General features: G+C 38.5%; 1 protein-coding gene across 1 annotated transcript in view; it reads right to left on the reverse strand.

Moving 5' to 3' along the window:
• Positions 1-14,263, reverse strand: part of RNF19A (ring finger protein 19A, RBR E3 ubiquitin protein ligase) — a 31,322-nt gene continuing 17,059 nt past the window's right edge. The window contains exons 4-10 of the mRNA XM_009493243.2: positions 12,722-12,866; positions 11,988-12,150; positions 7,268-7,382; positions 5,073-5,234; positions 4,191-4,404; positions 2,637-2,780; positions 1-2,247 (exon numbers count right to left, since the gene is read on the reverse strand). Coding sequence (XP_009491518.1) covers positions 1,557-2,247; positions 2,637-2,780; positions 4,191-4,404; positions 5,073-5,234; positions 7,268-7,382; positions 11,988-12,150; positions 12,722-12,866 — 1,634 coding nt within the window. The 3' untranslated portion in view covers positions 1-1,556. The remainder of the gene's footprint in view (positions 2,248-2,636; positions 2,781-4,190; positions 4,405-5,072; positions 5,235-7,267; positions 7,383-11,987; positions 12,151-12,721; positions 12,867-14,263) is intronic.

Genomic DNA, 14,263 nt, shown 5'->3' on the forward strand with positions numbered 1-14,263 from the left:
TCAGTATTTAGACATTTATTTCAGATATGCAGTTTACACGCATATTATTGAGCAAAACTGAATTGCAAATATACAAATACTGTAACAAGCATTATCAAATAACATAACTGGCACTAGTGTTATAAGCATATTACTGAAACTGGTGAGGCTAAGTCATGGAAGAGGATTGCAGCTGATGGCATTTTCTTTTTACCCAACCAAACTTCCAGTAGCACCATAATGGCAATACATGAAACACAAGACAGAACATTGTTAACTGTTATTCTGATATGCACAAGTTTTTTCTCTTTTTCTTCATTTTAGTGAATTACATAGCAAAAAAATGTTAACAGTGCAGGCGCTTTGGCCAACTTCAGCTTGTGTTCAGCTGTACATCTTCCATATGCAAAAGGAAAAGAAAAAAGCCAGCATATTTGGAACCCATCTTTGCACTTGGGCAGTCATTGCACTGCACTTTGATTCTGGGACTGAAGATATGCATGTCTTGCAAAGAGATGTCACGTCCACTAAAGCCTGAGTGAGTCTTTGGTAGGCTAATACTTCATTATTATTATTATACATTTATCTACCAGAGTCATTTTATTCACTAGAATTTTCTTTTGTGATCCAAGGTGGCCAGAGAGGACATTCTGGAAAACATTACAGTAAAATCCTCAAACGACCAGGCACTTCAAACCCAGTCTTTTCCAAAGGCACCAAGAATTGATGGGGCACCGTTTTCCCCCCTAATGAAAGGTGACTGCATCTGCTTTTCTACAATGCTTATAAATCACTGGATTGTTATTTTACAGTTTTTATACTCTATCTAGTAGGCTTATCTGCTGCATGGTTGGTTGCATGAATAAATAAGTAACCCCACTGTTCTTCACAGGTGATGTCTCCATTCCACCATATATTAAGTACCAATATCTTCCGTTTCAAAATTATGTAAAATGCCATAACCTTGCTCAAGGTGTACACACGTATAAACACTTCTGACACAGGCTACATCCATCTGAAGATACGCGGTTCATTCTACATGCATTCTAAATACAGTGTGTCCAGTTATGAAACAAAATTATTATTATGAGTATTCACCGTTGAAATAGGTTTGTATAGGTCTCTGCAAAACTTTTGCTTCCCTTAAATAGAGTTCACACAAGAATGGCTGTAAGTCACTAACGCTCAGCTAACACCCATTTATCCCAAACCCCATATTTTCCAAGTGAACAGTGCAGGACATATTATTCATTTCAGCATTTAACATATTAAGAATTTACCAGTTTTTATCTAAATACACCAAGTATATGCTTTCAAGCAAAGTTGTGGCAAAAATACAAAACATGGACGTATTTGTACTGCTGTAATGCACTTGGTTAAAGCCTTCATGTCTCTTGACACAGGTCTAAGATCCATATGAAGTATTTTGCCTTATCAGACAAGTATATATAAAATGCAATTGTATCAAAACCTTGCTTCTGCTGGTCACCTGAAACTTACAGAAGTCGCATGTAATTCAACCAGCTTTCAGACAGGGTTCTTTAGTGGTAAATATATTTTTGCAGCACTTAAGAGGCTTAAATTTCAGTCTGAATAGCAGTGCTTAATTCCACAGCATGTTGTGAATGGTTGTTGTTTGTTTCTTTCAGTGTTTCACCAACACCTAAATCTACATCTTTCGAAGATCCATTATTAATGCTTTCCTCAGCAATGTAACTCAGCTGTGGAACATCAGTGCTTGGGGCTGTTGGAACAGGTGCCGGGATTCCACTCGGCTGTGGAGAGTTTTCCAAGCGATCATTTTCCACCTCTGGGAGAACACTAACTGTGGTAAAGCGAGTATGATAGTCGCTGGAACCATGGCTACAGGAAGTTTTCATACTTTCCATATCTGAGCAACTAAACTCAGAAAAATGACTCGAGTGAGAATCTGCTACAGATGGAATACTGTCGCTAAGAGAGGGAGAGTCAAATTCACTGGAGTTTGTGCTTTGTTGTTCCAACAGCTGAGCATCCATGTCCTCTCTTGTCTCATTTATCTTCATGCTACTCTTCTTTCTCAGCTTACCTTTACATTTTTTTCCTGCTGTTGTTTCTTTGGACCACTTGGTGGCACTAGATTTACTTTCTGGCAAGCAGGCCGATGAACAACCGGCATTACTACGACCTGCAGCACTGCCATCATCAACACTACTGCTTCCGCTGTTGTGTCTGAATTTGGCTGGCTTTGATTCAATATCCACTTGCACTTCCATACTGTTGCCTTCCCTACAACAAGAAAGAATCCGTGAGCATAAGTGGTCATCCAGAACAAGCCAGCTAACACAGCAAAACAAACTCTTACTGCTTTCCAAGATACACAGCAAAAGAAAGTTAGAGAAGATGTAACTTGTTTTATAAAAGTTAAGTGTTTAACCAAATAAACAGCCCACAGAAAAACAAGAAGTCTGAAAGGTCCAACGCTCACTGAGCTACAGCGATGGCATTCCTCTCTGGAAATAACCTTGGCAAATATAAGCAGTCACATGTAATTCAATTTGTAACAAAATTTGCAGTTTCAAAGGGTAATCATTAAAGTAGAACAGCTGAGGCATGCTTAGAATATCATTTAATAAGCAAGGCTTATTAATCTTCTATTTTCACCACGCTTCTCTTACCTGTCCAAAGGGATGTAGGAGTTCAGAATAGATCCTGCCATTGCTTTGGTACTGGCATTATCACTAACTGTTCCCAAGCTAACTGTGCCAGATTCTCCACTCAGACTGTATCGTTCTTTCTGCACATCTGCTTGTACTTCCAGTCTTGGAGAGAAAGAAAAAGAGTTGCATGTAACGCTGCCACAGTTAAAGCACACTATTTGAAAGTTAGTGTCACCTTGTAGAGTTTCTCCACCATTCAGTATTAAGTACAGTTTATTAGTTACTCCAGTACAGATTCGCATATTTATCCTACTGAAACAGGTTCTGTCTTCCCACTGTCAAAAATGACTACTTTCCGATTAAAAAAGCCAAAACCACCCAAAAGCAAAACGAGATTCATTTCCCAACAAAACAAAATGTTGCATGTTAACCAGAGGTTCTGGATTCTTTCCCCCCTGCAAGATTTACAGGAAAAACTTGCAGGCTTAGCTACAATTCTTTTGCAGATAGTGCACTGTACTCTAAAAATGGGAAAAACAATCAGAAGGGTACACAAGTTCAAGACATTATAGTTCCCCTGTTTCTCCAGCTGCCAAATTATTACTAATCAAATAACAGGAGAGAACTGTGTTCTGTATTCTACTTTATATTGTATTGTTATCAACTGCAACAGGAATAATAGAAACCTGAGCAATCTTAAGTTGGGCTGAGCAGATAAACCAGAAATCAAATTATAAGCTTTTTTCCAAATGCCTTGTTTATCTGTATTCTGACAGTAACTTAGAAGTGGGTTTTTGTTTTGTTTTCTACTCTCAGCTCTTTCAAGAAGAGGACAGGTATACCTCACTCAGCAGTCACAGCTTAAAATACACAAGGAAACTCGATGCTATCTTGCCCTCCTTTTTCTATATAGCCTGGACTTCCAAATTACTCAAGAAAATGAGCAGTGTTAGCACCTGATTTAGAAAGCAAATTCCATCCCAAACCCTAAATGTTAACAATCCTTTCTAGACACCCCCTTTCTCTTCAGGGTGCAGGACAGCCACCAAACCCTTAAGTCCCCAATCCACAGGAGGCACTGAGCATGTAAGTGGCAAGAAGTTGCCACCTCAGCAAGGCCAGGTGCCCAGCTGCCTCCGCTCCTGCCTAAGTCCATTTTGAATCCACACTCCAGCCAGGTGTTCCGAAGGCACAGCTTAATATTTGTAGACTACTGAACAAGTCAGCAGTTCTGACTTTGGGGTGAGATGCACTGGAGAACACAACTGTGTTAGGCATGAGGTGCCTTCCTCTGACTCCTGGGCGGAGGCTGCTCTCCTGGGAGGCAGGAAAACAAGATCACAGGCCCCACTCACCCTGAAAAAAATTCACACTCTTCTTTGAGGCCTGTGGTCTGGCATGATGTCTTGGAAATCAGCAAGTTTGTCAGAAATGAACTGTGTATCTCCCAGAGACAGTTCCTTTTAATAGCAACCAATTTAAAAAAAAAAAAAAATCAAACCCCCTAGTAATACCACTTCCTCTGCTTACATGCAGAGCAGGATAGTGTACGGTAGGAAGCATGTCTCTTACCTGTTAAAGCAGTTAACCATTGCACTTCCTGAGAGACTCCCTGTTATACTGGCCCCAGCCAGGGCCATGGTACTAGCGGTTTCACTTAGGTTGTCTCGAATGGCTCCTATTCTATCCATGTGGCTACCACTTGCACTCAAGCTGCCCGTCAGTCCTCCAACGCTTCCTTCGCCTATGCTAGGGTTATGACGTGCCTCTGCTACTGAAGTGGTATCTAGACAGAAATAAAGAAGGTTTGTCAGTTATGGAAGTAGAACTTGGTAGTTTCTAGAATGCGACTGTGGAAACCATTCCTGAAATTATGCTCAGAAAAAGGGTTTATAAAACATACTGTGACAAAAAGATAACTTTGTAAAAAACAAAGAGACCTTTCTTGAAGTTGCTATAATGGTTATGCCTGCCATCACATACTTCAGATACCAAGAAGTTAACCATCAATGGGACATGTAACACGGAGTCAAGGAAAACAGAGACATCCCTATCACAAAGGATATTGCCACATAATTAAAATAAAAATAGCACCAGATCAGCATTTAGTTCCCCCTATTATAGATAAAAAGATGAAAGCCAGCAAGCTTCCACAAACCAGCATCCTGAAAAAGCAGCATTAATTTTATCTTAAAACTTTTACTTATGGAAAAGACTTTACTCGAGTCTGGCTTTGATTCAAATAGGAAAGAAAAGCTTTAACGCTTGCATTACAGCAGAGCACAACATGAACACAGAGAAGCTGTTCTCATCTGAGAGCTGGTCTTTCAGCAACGAGTGGAGGTAGTCCTAACTGTATAGTACCTCTTCTGCAAATAAGTACTATAGTATCTAAGGCCAAATATAAGTCACAAAGCCCATATTTCTAGAAAATGAAACACAGAATTTTCTTACCTACAGCTGCATTTGTTCCACCAACATTTATATCATTTTCATCATCAAATTCTATCCTGACACCTTTTCCATTGCCTGCTGACACACCACAGCCTCCACTTCGGCAGAGGGAAATTGGAACAACTCCATACACGTAAGCCAGCATAATAGGAACACCAATACCTACAGAGGAAAGTAGAGTCTTTCATTAAATGTGACTTATATTTTAGAGCCTTCCATAAAAGCGATTTCATTTTCCATGATTACTTAATATTTCACACTTGAAAGAAATCAGGAGGGAGCAAAATTAAGAAATATTGTTAAATCACTAAGGTGGCAGAATGTCCTCTATCAGCATTGGTAGGCAAAAAAGCTTAATGCTCGATGAGTTAATACTTTCAGTACATCCATAACATCTTTTACAAACAAAATGAAAATACTTTAAAGGTTCTTATCAGCTCCATTGGGGACTGTAATAATGTTCCACCTGAGAAGCAGAAATAGCAGAGATCTATTTCAAATGTTATTAAACTAAAAATGTTACTACCTTTACTAATTTAATAAGGGGCTTGATTTTACATCCAGTGAAGTCAGACAGGGCTTTGCTATCAATTTAATAGGACTTAACATTATTATTACTGCGGGATCTTTCATATTTATTGTATCACACTGATTCAATTTAAAAATTTTAATTATACAAGTTTTCCTTAAAAGTAAATAATTCCGTGGAGCGGAGTGGCAGGAGTTAAGGGAAACCAGTGAAAGGAACTGGGGGCTAAAGCGCACGCAGATATACATCCATCCATCCCACCGCTTCTACTGGTCTGTAAAAGTTATTCCTTTGGCATATGAATTAAACCATTTTATGGCTTTGCTGATGAAAGTACACAGAAGGTACAGAAAAAATGGTAGACTGAAAAATGGCAAGATGGCACATTCTGCATAAGTCGGGACAGAGGCAGACCCAAGGCAAAGGCTCCTCCGTCTAACCTAAAAGAATAGTTCCAGTTTGTAAGAAAGTCCCTTTTACTAGAAATTCCTCAGCATTCAAGGAGGAAATCCATATTCTCAGGGTCATTATTTTGGAAGCCATATAATGCCCTGAGACTGGCAATGGGGCAAGAGTAAAAACTCCACAAAATAAAACCCAACTGCTTTCCCTAAAAAAGCCGAGTTTTATCTCTGGCTGGGAGTAAGAAACAGCTCGGAAGAATGAGGTAAAGCAGACCTGTAACTACATCTATGAGACTTTGTGTCCCACTACCTGTTTAGCAGGGATCTGACACCACAGCTACCTGAGAACAATGCAATGCAGACAGAAACCAGAGACTGTTTTATCACTAGCATATCTGCATTTGCACCGTGGTCCACCATTGTTAACAAGCAGTTTAGAGCCACAGCTTCATGGCCAATTTAAACCATCACTTGCTACAAGTTGCCCTGTCTTCCTAAGGCCACCCATTCCTCTCTTGAGCATTACTTCTGGGACAAGGGGGAACACTGCATACATGCGTGATGAATTGGATCAGGGGACTGATCCAGCTTAAAACTAAATGGTGGGTCTTAACATGAATCAGTTATCCACGGCAGCTTACTGTGCAACTGTAAAGATGCCTGTGCTGCAACAAAGGAGAAGCAAGGCAGTGCTGGGCAAGTCCATCCTTTCAAAAGAAAAAGAATCAGGGCTTGTTTACAGCAATCTTGAAATTACATGGTATTTTGCAGTGTACAGCCAGATTTTCCTCAAATGCTACCCTCAACAATCCCTGTGAGAAAGAACGTGATAGAACTCCAACTGACTCCCAGAGCATAACAAATAGTTTGTCAACTACTGTCATGTTAAGTGTAAGAGACTCTGTTTTTCTTCTGTGTTGAGAAAAGTTTGATATGAAGTTACTTGAATATGAATAGACTCTGTGGTCAGTCATCTAAAAAAGCTTTAAATACTTCAGTTTTAAAAGCCAGATATGACAATGTGGAAACTTCAATTTGCAAGATAAAAATTATTTTTAATTCTTCATTTTAATGCAGCATTTCCCGAAGCACTGAATTCTCCATTCTGCCCCAATAAACGTATAACCTCAGACAACTCATTGTCTCAGTTCTTCCACCTATAAAAGGAAACTATAGGACTTCTCAGACATTTTATTCATGAGTGCTTACAGAGTTCTGTTTGCAAGGTGCTACCAATACCCAAATTAGTAATATTTGCTTACCTACAGTTACGGCAGCTACAACCGGAGAAACAATTACAGATAAGGTTACACCACCTGCTATAGCCAAGTTTCGCTTGTGCTTTGAAATATCTTTGCCTTCATACCGATTGTGAATCTTGAGAGAAGAAAAGAAGAAAGGGTTTTTAGAGTATTAGCATCTTCAATAATACATTGCTGCAAGGATGGAAGAACTGACATATAATAGTTTGGAATCTGTACCCTGCTCTCTTCCAGAGAGACCACATTCTATGTCATGATTTATTCCTTAACTTATCTCAAAGAAAAGAAAGTCTATACATTTCTTAATTTTAGGCAACTTCTTAAAAGCTAGAAGTTCTCCCATCCAGCAACTAAGCATTTACTTTCATCCTCAAGTTAGAAGAGCTAAATCATTGAACAGCTTGCTTTGTTTCTTTGTTTAATCATTACTCCAGCTTACATGGTTGGGAAAAGTAGACAATTTTCAGGATAAAAGAATCACTACATCCAACCAAACTGACACTTCTTATTCCCAGCCATCTTTCCCCTGAACAATACAGAGTGAGACTTTCACAGATTATTAGATCCGTGGAAACAGAACCACGAAAATCTTGTAATAAGGCAGCCTTCACCAAACATATCCTTGGAGGGGGGAGAGCAAGAACTCCGTTGCTCTGGCACCCTCTCACGACAAGCTGTTGAGACAGGAAATATTTTAGCAAACCCGGGACTCAGCTGTGCTACTATTTACTGAGGAATCTGCTAACCAAAACCCTTACTGATGGTTCAAGTCTGAGGCAGTCACATTTCACAGCTAACACAAACTTCTCTGCCACAAATGAACCTGAAAGGCCTTCAAACATCACCGTTTTACAGAGATTTCCTACTTCTTGTGTGTTTCATTTACTCTCTAGGAACATGGCTCTTCAGGGATATGCACTTCATCTGTCATCATTCTTGGTTAAGACGTAATTACAAAGGAACAATAGGTCGCTATATTAATGGTTGTCATGAGGCTAAGTTAATCCTCACTACATCTAAGGAGGAACACAAAAGAGAGTACTAAGAGGATAAGCACAGTATTTTTATAGCAATTTGCTACTGCAAAAAGAGTGACAAAAATGAGGTGGAAGTTTTATTAAATGTTGTGCTTTCTAAATTATAATTTCAATTAGAGATTTGGTAGGGTAGTTCTCATTTTGGAATAAGCTTGAAGTATCTGTATTTGTTCAGGCAAGACAGGCAAGGAAAGGGCAGAGAAGACACTGCACTTTGTATAACGAGAATGCATTTAGTTGCTCTGAAGTACTTTATACAAAGATCAACACGGAGTGAGGGAGCACCTGAATGTGGAACACACCTATGGATTAAAAAGGAAAAATTGAACATGAACACTCTCACAGTACGAGCGTGTAAGAATTACAAACCCAGGAAGATCAGGTTTCATGGGGCTCTATAAGCAATTAGCAGGATCACCTCAGGCACTGAATTTTACTGTTATGGGCAATTTTAACTACCGAAACAAAAAGCATACAAAGATATCTATAAATGCTACTGAATTCCTTAAACATAAAACAACAAAAATGAATGGAAGGCAGTGGTTACAGAGGAGAAACTAACTGAAAACCAGAAAATAGAAGGTTACATTGGTAGGAATGACTGTGAAATAAGAGTCTTCCAAATATTGAGTAAACAATAAAGACTATCCAAATAAAAACAGTGGGCCAGAAAAAGAGGGATTTCCATAAATGCAGAAAACTGGTAGGTTACAAGACCTCTATCTATAAAAAGAGCACAAGTACAAACTCTTCCAATGCAGAAGACAGACAGAATGTGAAAGAACAACGAAGTTTCCTTTACTGAAGCAGCAGCAGCATTAAGAAAATAGAAAGTAGGTCAGATTACTATGAATGGGTATAAAGGAACAGCATGAGGGTGTCAGGATAAGATCAGAAAGGTTAAAATAGAGGAGACAAAAAGCAAGCGACATCAAAGTCAACAAGGAATTATTCTACAAGTACACTGCTAGTAAGAGGAAGACCAAAATGGATCAATTTGTTATTTAACAAAAAGGAAAGACAGCCAGTGGATGAAACTGGAGGCCTGTTCCATTTTTTTTTCCCTTCAGCTGTCACTAAAGATCAACTGTGAGCCAGGTGACTGGTGACAAAGGAGTAAGATCTGTAGGAAAACAGCAGGTTAGAGCGTACTTACATGAGCTGATTGAAAAATATCTCAGCAGGCCCAATTTCAGAGCCCCTAATAATAATCTTTGAAAATTATTATTCACAGATGATGTCTGAAAAAAAAAATATCAGGAAAACTGGAAAAAGTTAGACTGCAGTGATAATCTTTAAAAAGGTGTAAAACAAGAAGCTGGGGAATTAAAGACCAGTGAACTGAACTTCAGTTTCCTGAAAACTGGGAACCTGTAGACACCAAAGCAAATGTAGGAAATAAAGAGACCACACTGATTTTTCTCAAGTAGAAATCATATTGATTTATTTTCTTTCTATGGCAAGCCTTGAGGATGGGGAGAAGCAGATGTCACGCACTGACTTCAACAAAACTTTGATGTTTTCATGTATGACACTCAACAGGTCGTAATGGTCCAGACTGAAAAGTGGACTAGAGAAAACTATTAGCTTCATGTAAAACAGATAGAAAACATCTGAGTTGTCAACAGTTTGTTTTACTCCCCAAATTGAAACTCTTCACCCTATTCTCTTCCAAGAGATATGCCCTGGATCCAAGAGTATTCAACATTTTCATTAACCTGGAAGATGGAAGGAGAAGAATGTGCATGTTGCATTTCAGGCCAATACAATCTGGCAAGGTTGCAAGAATGCTAGAACTCACACTAGTCTTGAGAATTTGAAAAAATGGCCTGAAATTACTAAGATGCAGCACAATGGTAATGAGTTCAAGACTACCCTTACAAAGAGACCAACTGCCTAAATTACCAGTATGGTGGAGAAGGGTATGTGTTTTAGAGTACACAAAATGAAAATAGCATGTTGTTGGGAAAGAGATAACTGGCAGTTATATGCTCAGGATCATCCTTTCATTTAACTCGGCAGCCGTAATGCTTCAGCTTCACTGCTATATTCAAACTGGACAAAAATGAAGGCGGTATGAACAACTGGAAGGAAATCCAGAAGAGAAGATGAGAATCAGAGGTCTAAACCAGTGTGTTTTCTTGACAGTTTGTGAAGAAAAACTGGAGGTGCTAGGTTTGTTTAGAGACAAGAATGAAAGTGGACTTAAAAATCAAGTATGTAATGGGATACTGCAAAGCAGAATGATTATGTCACCCAAAGACAGGGCAGTAAGAATTTAGTGTGGGACGAGAATTTATATTAATGTTAGAAAAATTCAATTTTACTATGAAAATTAGGCTTGGAGAGCCTGTGGAATCCCCATCATCAGATGTTTTGAAGAAGAGTACAAACATCTGACAGGAGTCACAGAAAAAATGACCATTAACAGTGAGGTACACTGGAAATTCTCATGAGGCTGCCCTCACAGACTAACATTCTGAGACTTCACCATTAACACATGAAAGGTGCTCAGTGATGGGGACCTATCCCAAAAATCTAATGAAAAAAGCAGAACTTGCAATAGGAATCTGAAACAGGTAACTGCTGCCTTCTTCCTCTTATCATTTATAAGGTTCCAATGACTGTATGGGACTAAGACAAAACAGAATAGAAGGGTCAAAAAACAAATGTAGTGGAAGGTAAGAGTACTTGCTTGAAAAGATGAAAAAGAATACAGTGGAAAAGCTGCATCCCTGGACTTTTTGTCCAGCAGCAACAGCTCATGTGGGAGAGGAACACTCCCCCCCGCCAATAAATGTAGAATTATGTGTCTGTGCCAGCCACTGTGAGAATACATGCTGGTAACAGCAGAAAAACAAATCTTCTGATTATTCCACCCAGCACACGTAACTGAACGCTTAGCACCTGCTGAACCAAGCCATCACTTCAAAAAGCCCATTTCCAAAGAATTTGCATAACTTACTACTTTATCCTAAATTACAAATAGGAAATGTAATTATCTTTTCTTTTCCTTGCAATTTGTCATTTACTTTATACTAAAAGCTACTATATTTTTGAGAGGAAATATATCAACTGCCTTCTGATTAGCACGGTCGTTTCTAGCCGATTCCCACAAACAGTAAAATGAAGATAGATGTTGTCTAGCTACCTGCACTGAACGCTGCTCCACATGGTGGACTGACCCAAGGCAATTAACAAGCTGCTGAGTATAAATGCTTAAATGTGTGCATGCACAAACCTATACTAGCAGAATTTTATACTAAAGTATTGGTAACTACCTGCTTTTAAGAAAAATAAGAAGGATTTCCTTTTTGCCTTCTTTCTCCTCTAAATATTGTTTAATTCTAAGGGAACTCGGAAATTAAAACCAGAGCAACTTCGAAAAAGCATGCAAGAACTTCCATGGCAAGATGCAGAAACTGGAAATTGTTTGGTGTTTTGTTCTGCCTGTTTTAAGAGGAACTACATTCTTAAAAACACTGCTTCTCCTTCCTGTACAACTGAAATATCTTTAAACAATTCAGGGGTTGGTTGGTTTGGTTTTGGGGCTGGGGGTGTTTGGGGTTTTTTCATTTTGTTTTTTTAAAGGCTGAAAATAGCCAACTGAACATAGTATTACCCAAGTCATACAATGCAGAAGGTAAAACCTGAAGTATGTTAGGAGTTGTAGCACATTTTACCTTACGTCCCACATACACAGGAATTCCAATAATCATAGCAGGAATAGCAATGCCAGCTATTAAGGCAATTCCTACAGGAGCTCCAACAAGTGTCCCTAGTTGCCACAGTATTTTCTTCTTACGGCTCCATGGTTTCTTTCCCCAAAATGTGCAACCTGATGGGCTAATAGAAAGAAGAAAATTGTGAAGAAATTGCAAATAAATCAACATAACTGTACACTACTGAACTGTTCTCTACTTAGAAAATTATTGTTCTTAGGTTCAAGTTACACATATTATGGATACCAAATCATCAGTTATTTTTTCTTCAGGTTTGATTTTTTTTTTTCCTTTACAGCATATTTTGAAGTGTAAAGAGAAGCGTATTGCATATTAGCACATGCCAACCTGTGGTTCACAGGTAATTCATATAATCAGTTTTTGTATTGCTTACTACAAAGACAATACAGCAGCATTAAGATAGCAATAAAAATAGTGGGTATGTTCATCTAAAACACTTCATTTGTTGTATTAAGTACATGTTGCATACATGAAATTTAGAAAAATATTTTAAAATAAAAAACAACAAAGCACTAATTTAAATGTGTGCATTGAAAACTTATTTTTCAGATATGGATACTTCAACTGTGATTCTCCAACAGGAAGAAAGCCAGACTTACAGCACCCAGGAATCTACTTCTATATACTTCAGAATACAAATTACCAACCACATAGACTTTTTTCCTTAAATGTACCTTAAATAATGTAAATCTGAGATCTCTTTCATACACAGCCAACAGAATTCACAGCCACAGACAGCACAAGTCATATGATTGCAGCTTCCATCATTCATTTTTATTATATAAGCAGCACAGCGTGGGCATGGCTTTATGTCATCAGCTGTTTAAAAATGAATATTAAGATCATATCAGTTCTTTAGACAAGCACATTTAATCAAAATATAGACATATGTTCGGGAAAACTGATTGAACCATTATCTGAAAAATGGAAGAAGTTTATTACAAGTTTCCTTTACAAATCTTGATTTGGCAATGACTTGATAGCTATTTGTATTTGTAAACCTTGGACCAAGTAAAACTAATGAAAACAAGGCATATTAGATCACATTCAAGTAATTGAATAGTTAATACACACACTCTGTTCAAGGATTTTCTAAGCTTAATGCAATATATATTAGAGTTGGACATTAAATATGTATGTTAATACAGGACTGATAACATGGTCTCTTTAAATATAATCCTCTCTTACATTTCATGCTGTTACGAATCTTTTACTTGAATATTCAGTCTCCACTGTTATTTCTTCTTATCTTAAATCCATCTCCCCTTCCACATTAAGTGCATTTCTTCAGTATCACCAACCTCCTCTTGAGTGCTTTTCACAGCCCTACCTAATACTTACTCCCTAGAAAAAAAATATTGTAGCAAACAGAAAATTCTGGAGGCTCTCCTTGTTCCCAAGTCAATATTGAAAAATGCAGTTAAGTGACTAGCTCTATCATTAACAAACAAGGGGTCATTGAGCAACAGTGAAATACTTGTATACTGACACAACCTCAGTTGTGATCTTCGCTCCTTCACGTTACTGGTTAGCATCTGCACTTTGGCACAAGCTATTTACTCACAGCAGCAGAAATAACTTGCAGCTCCTAGTGCAGAAGTTCAAGTTTACTGCCTCTGTGCTACTAGGTAGGATAAAGGAAAAAGAGGGGTTATACTCTGTTATAAAGAACATCCAAAGAGGTGCAGAACCAGCAGGAACAGTAGTACCCCTACCAACTCCGGTGCACAAGGACAGTGAGCAGCTGAAAGGATATGCTAGCTATTCCCAGATGGGAACAGATGCACAACCTGCAGAGCAGTAACTAAACTGAGCAAGTTCTCGCGGCACAGGTACGGCAGACCTACTGCTGTTCATGCTGGGAGCAACTGAAAGGGTAAGGAAAGGAGCTGCCACGCTAATTTATTTAAAGGTTATTTTAAAATTTATTTGAAAACTAGAGCAAGGTGCCAATTTTTAAGACAAGAAGGAGTGCCTTGTTAAAATGAGCCAGCACAAATAACAAATGAGAGACTCCCAAGTCTAGGGCTGGATTGGAGAACGACAGCTCTAACTACATTCAAGGTGCAAGAGAGACTCTTCTCCCCAAATATCTACCTTGTTTGGTCAGGCAGACACAAAAGCTGCCAAACAGATCAGAGTTTGGTGAAACTCAGAGCCAATTCTTATCAGTAATAAACTGGACTCTTGCTCTGCAAAATACTACTCTGAATAGT

This window comes from Pelecanus crispus, chromosome 2, assembly GCF_030463565.1.
Source record: "Pelecanus crispus isolate bPelCri1 chromosome 2, bPelCri1.pri, whole genome shotgun sequence".
Lineage (NCBI taxonomy): Eukaryota > Metazoa > Chordata > Aves > Pelecaniformes > Pelecanidae > Pelecanus > Pelecanus crispus.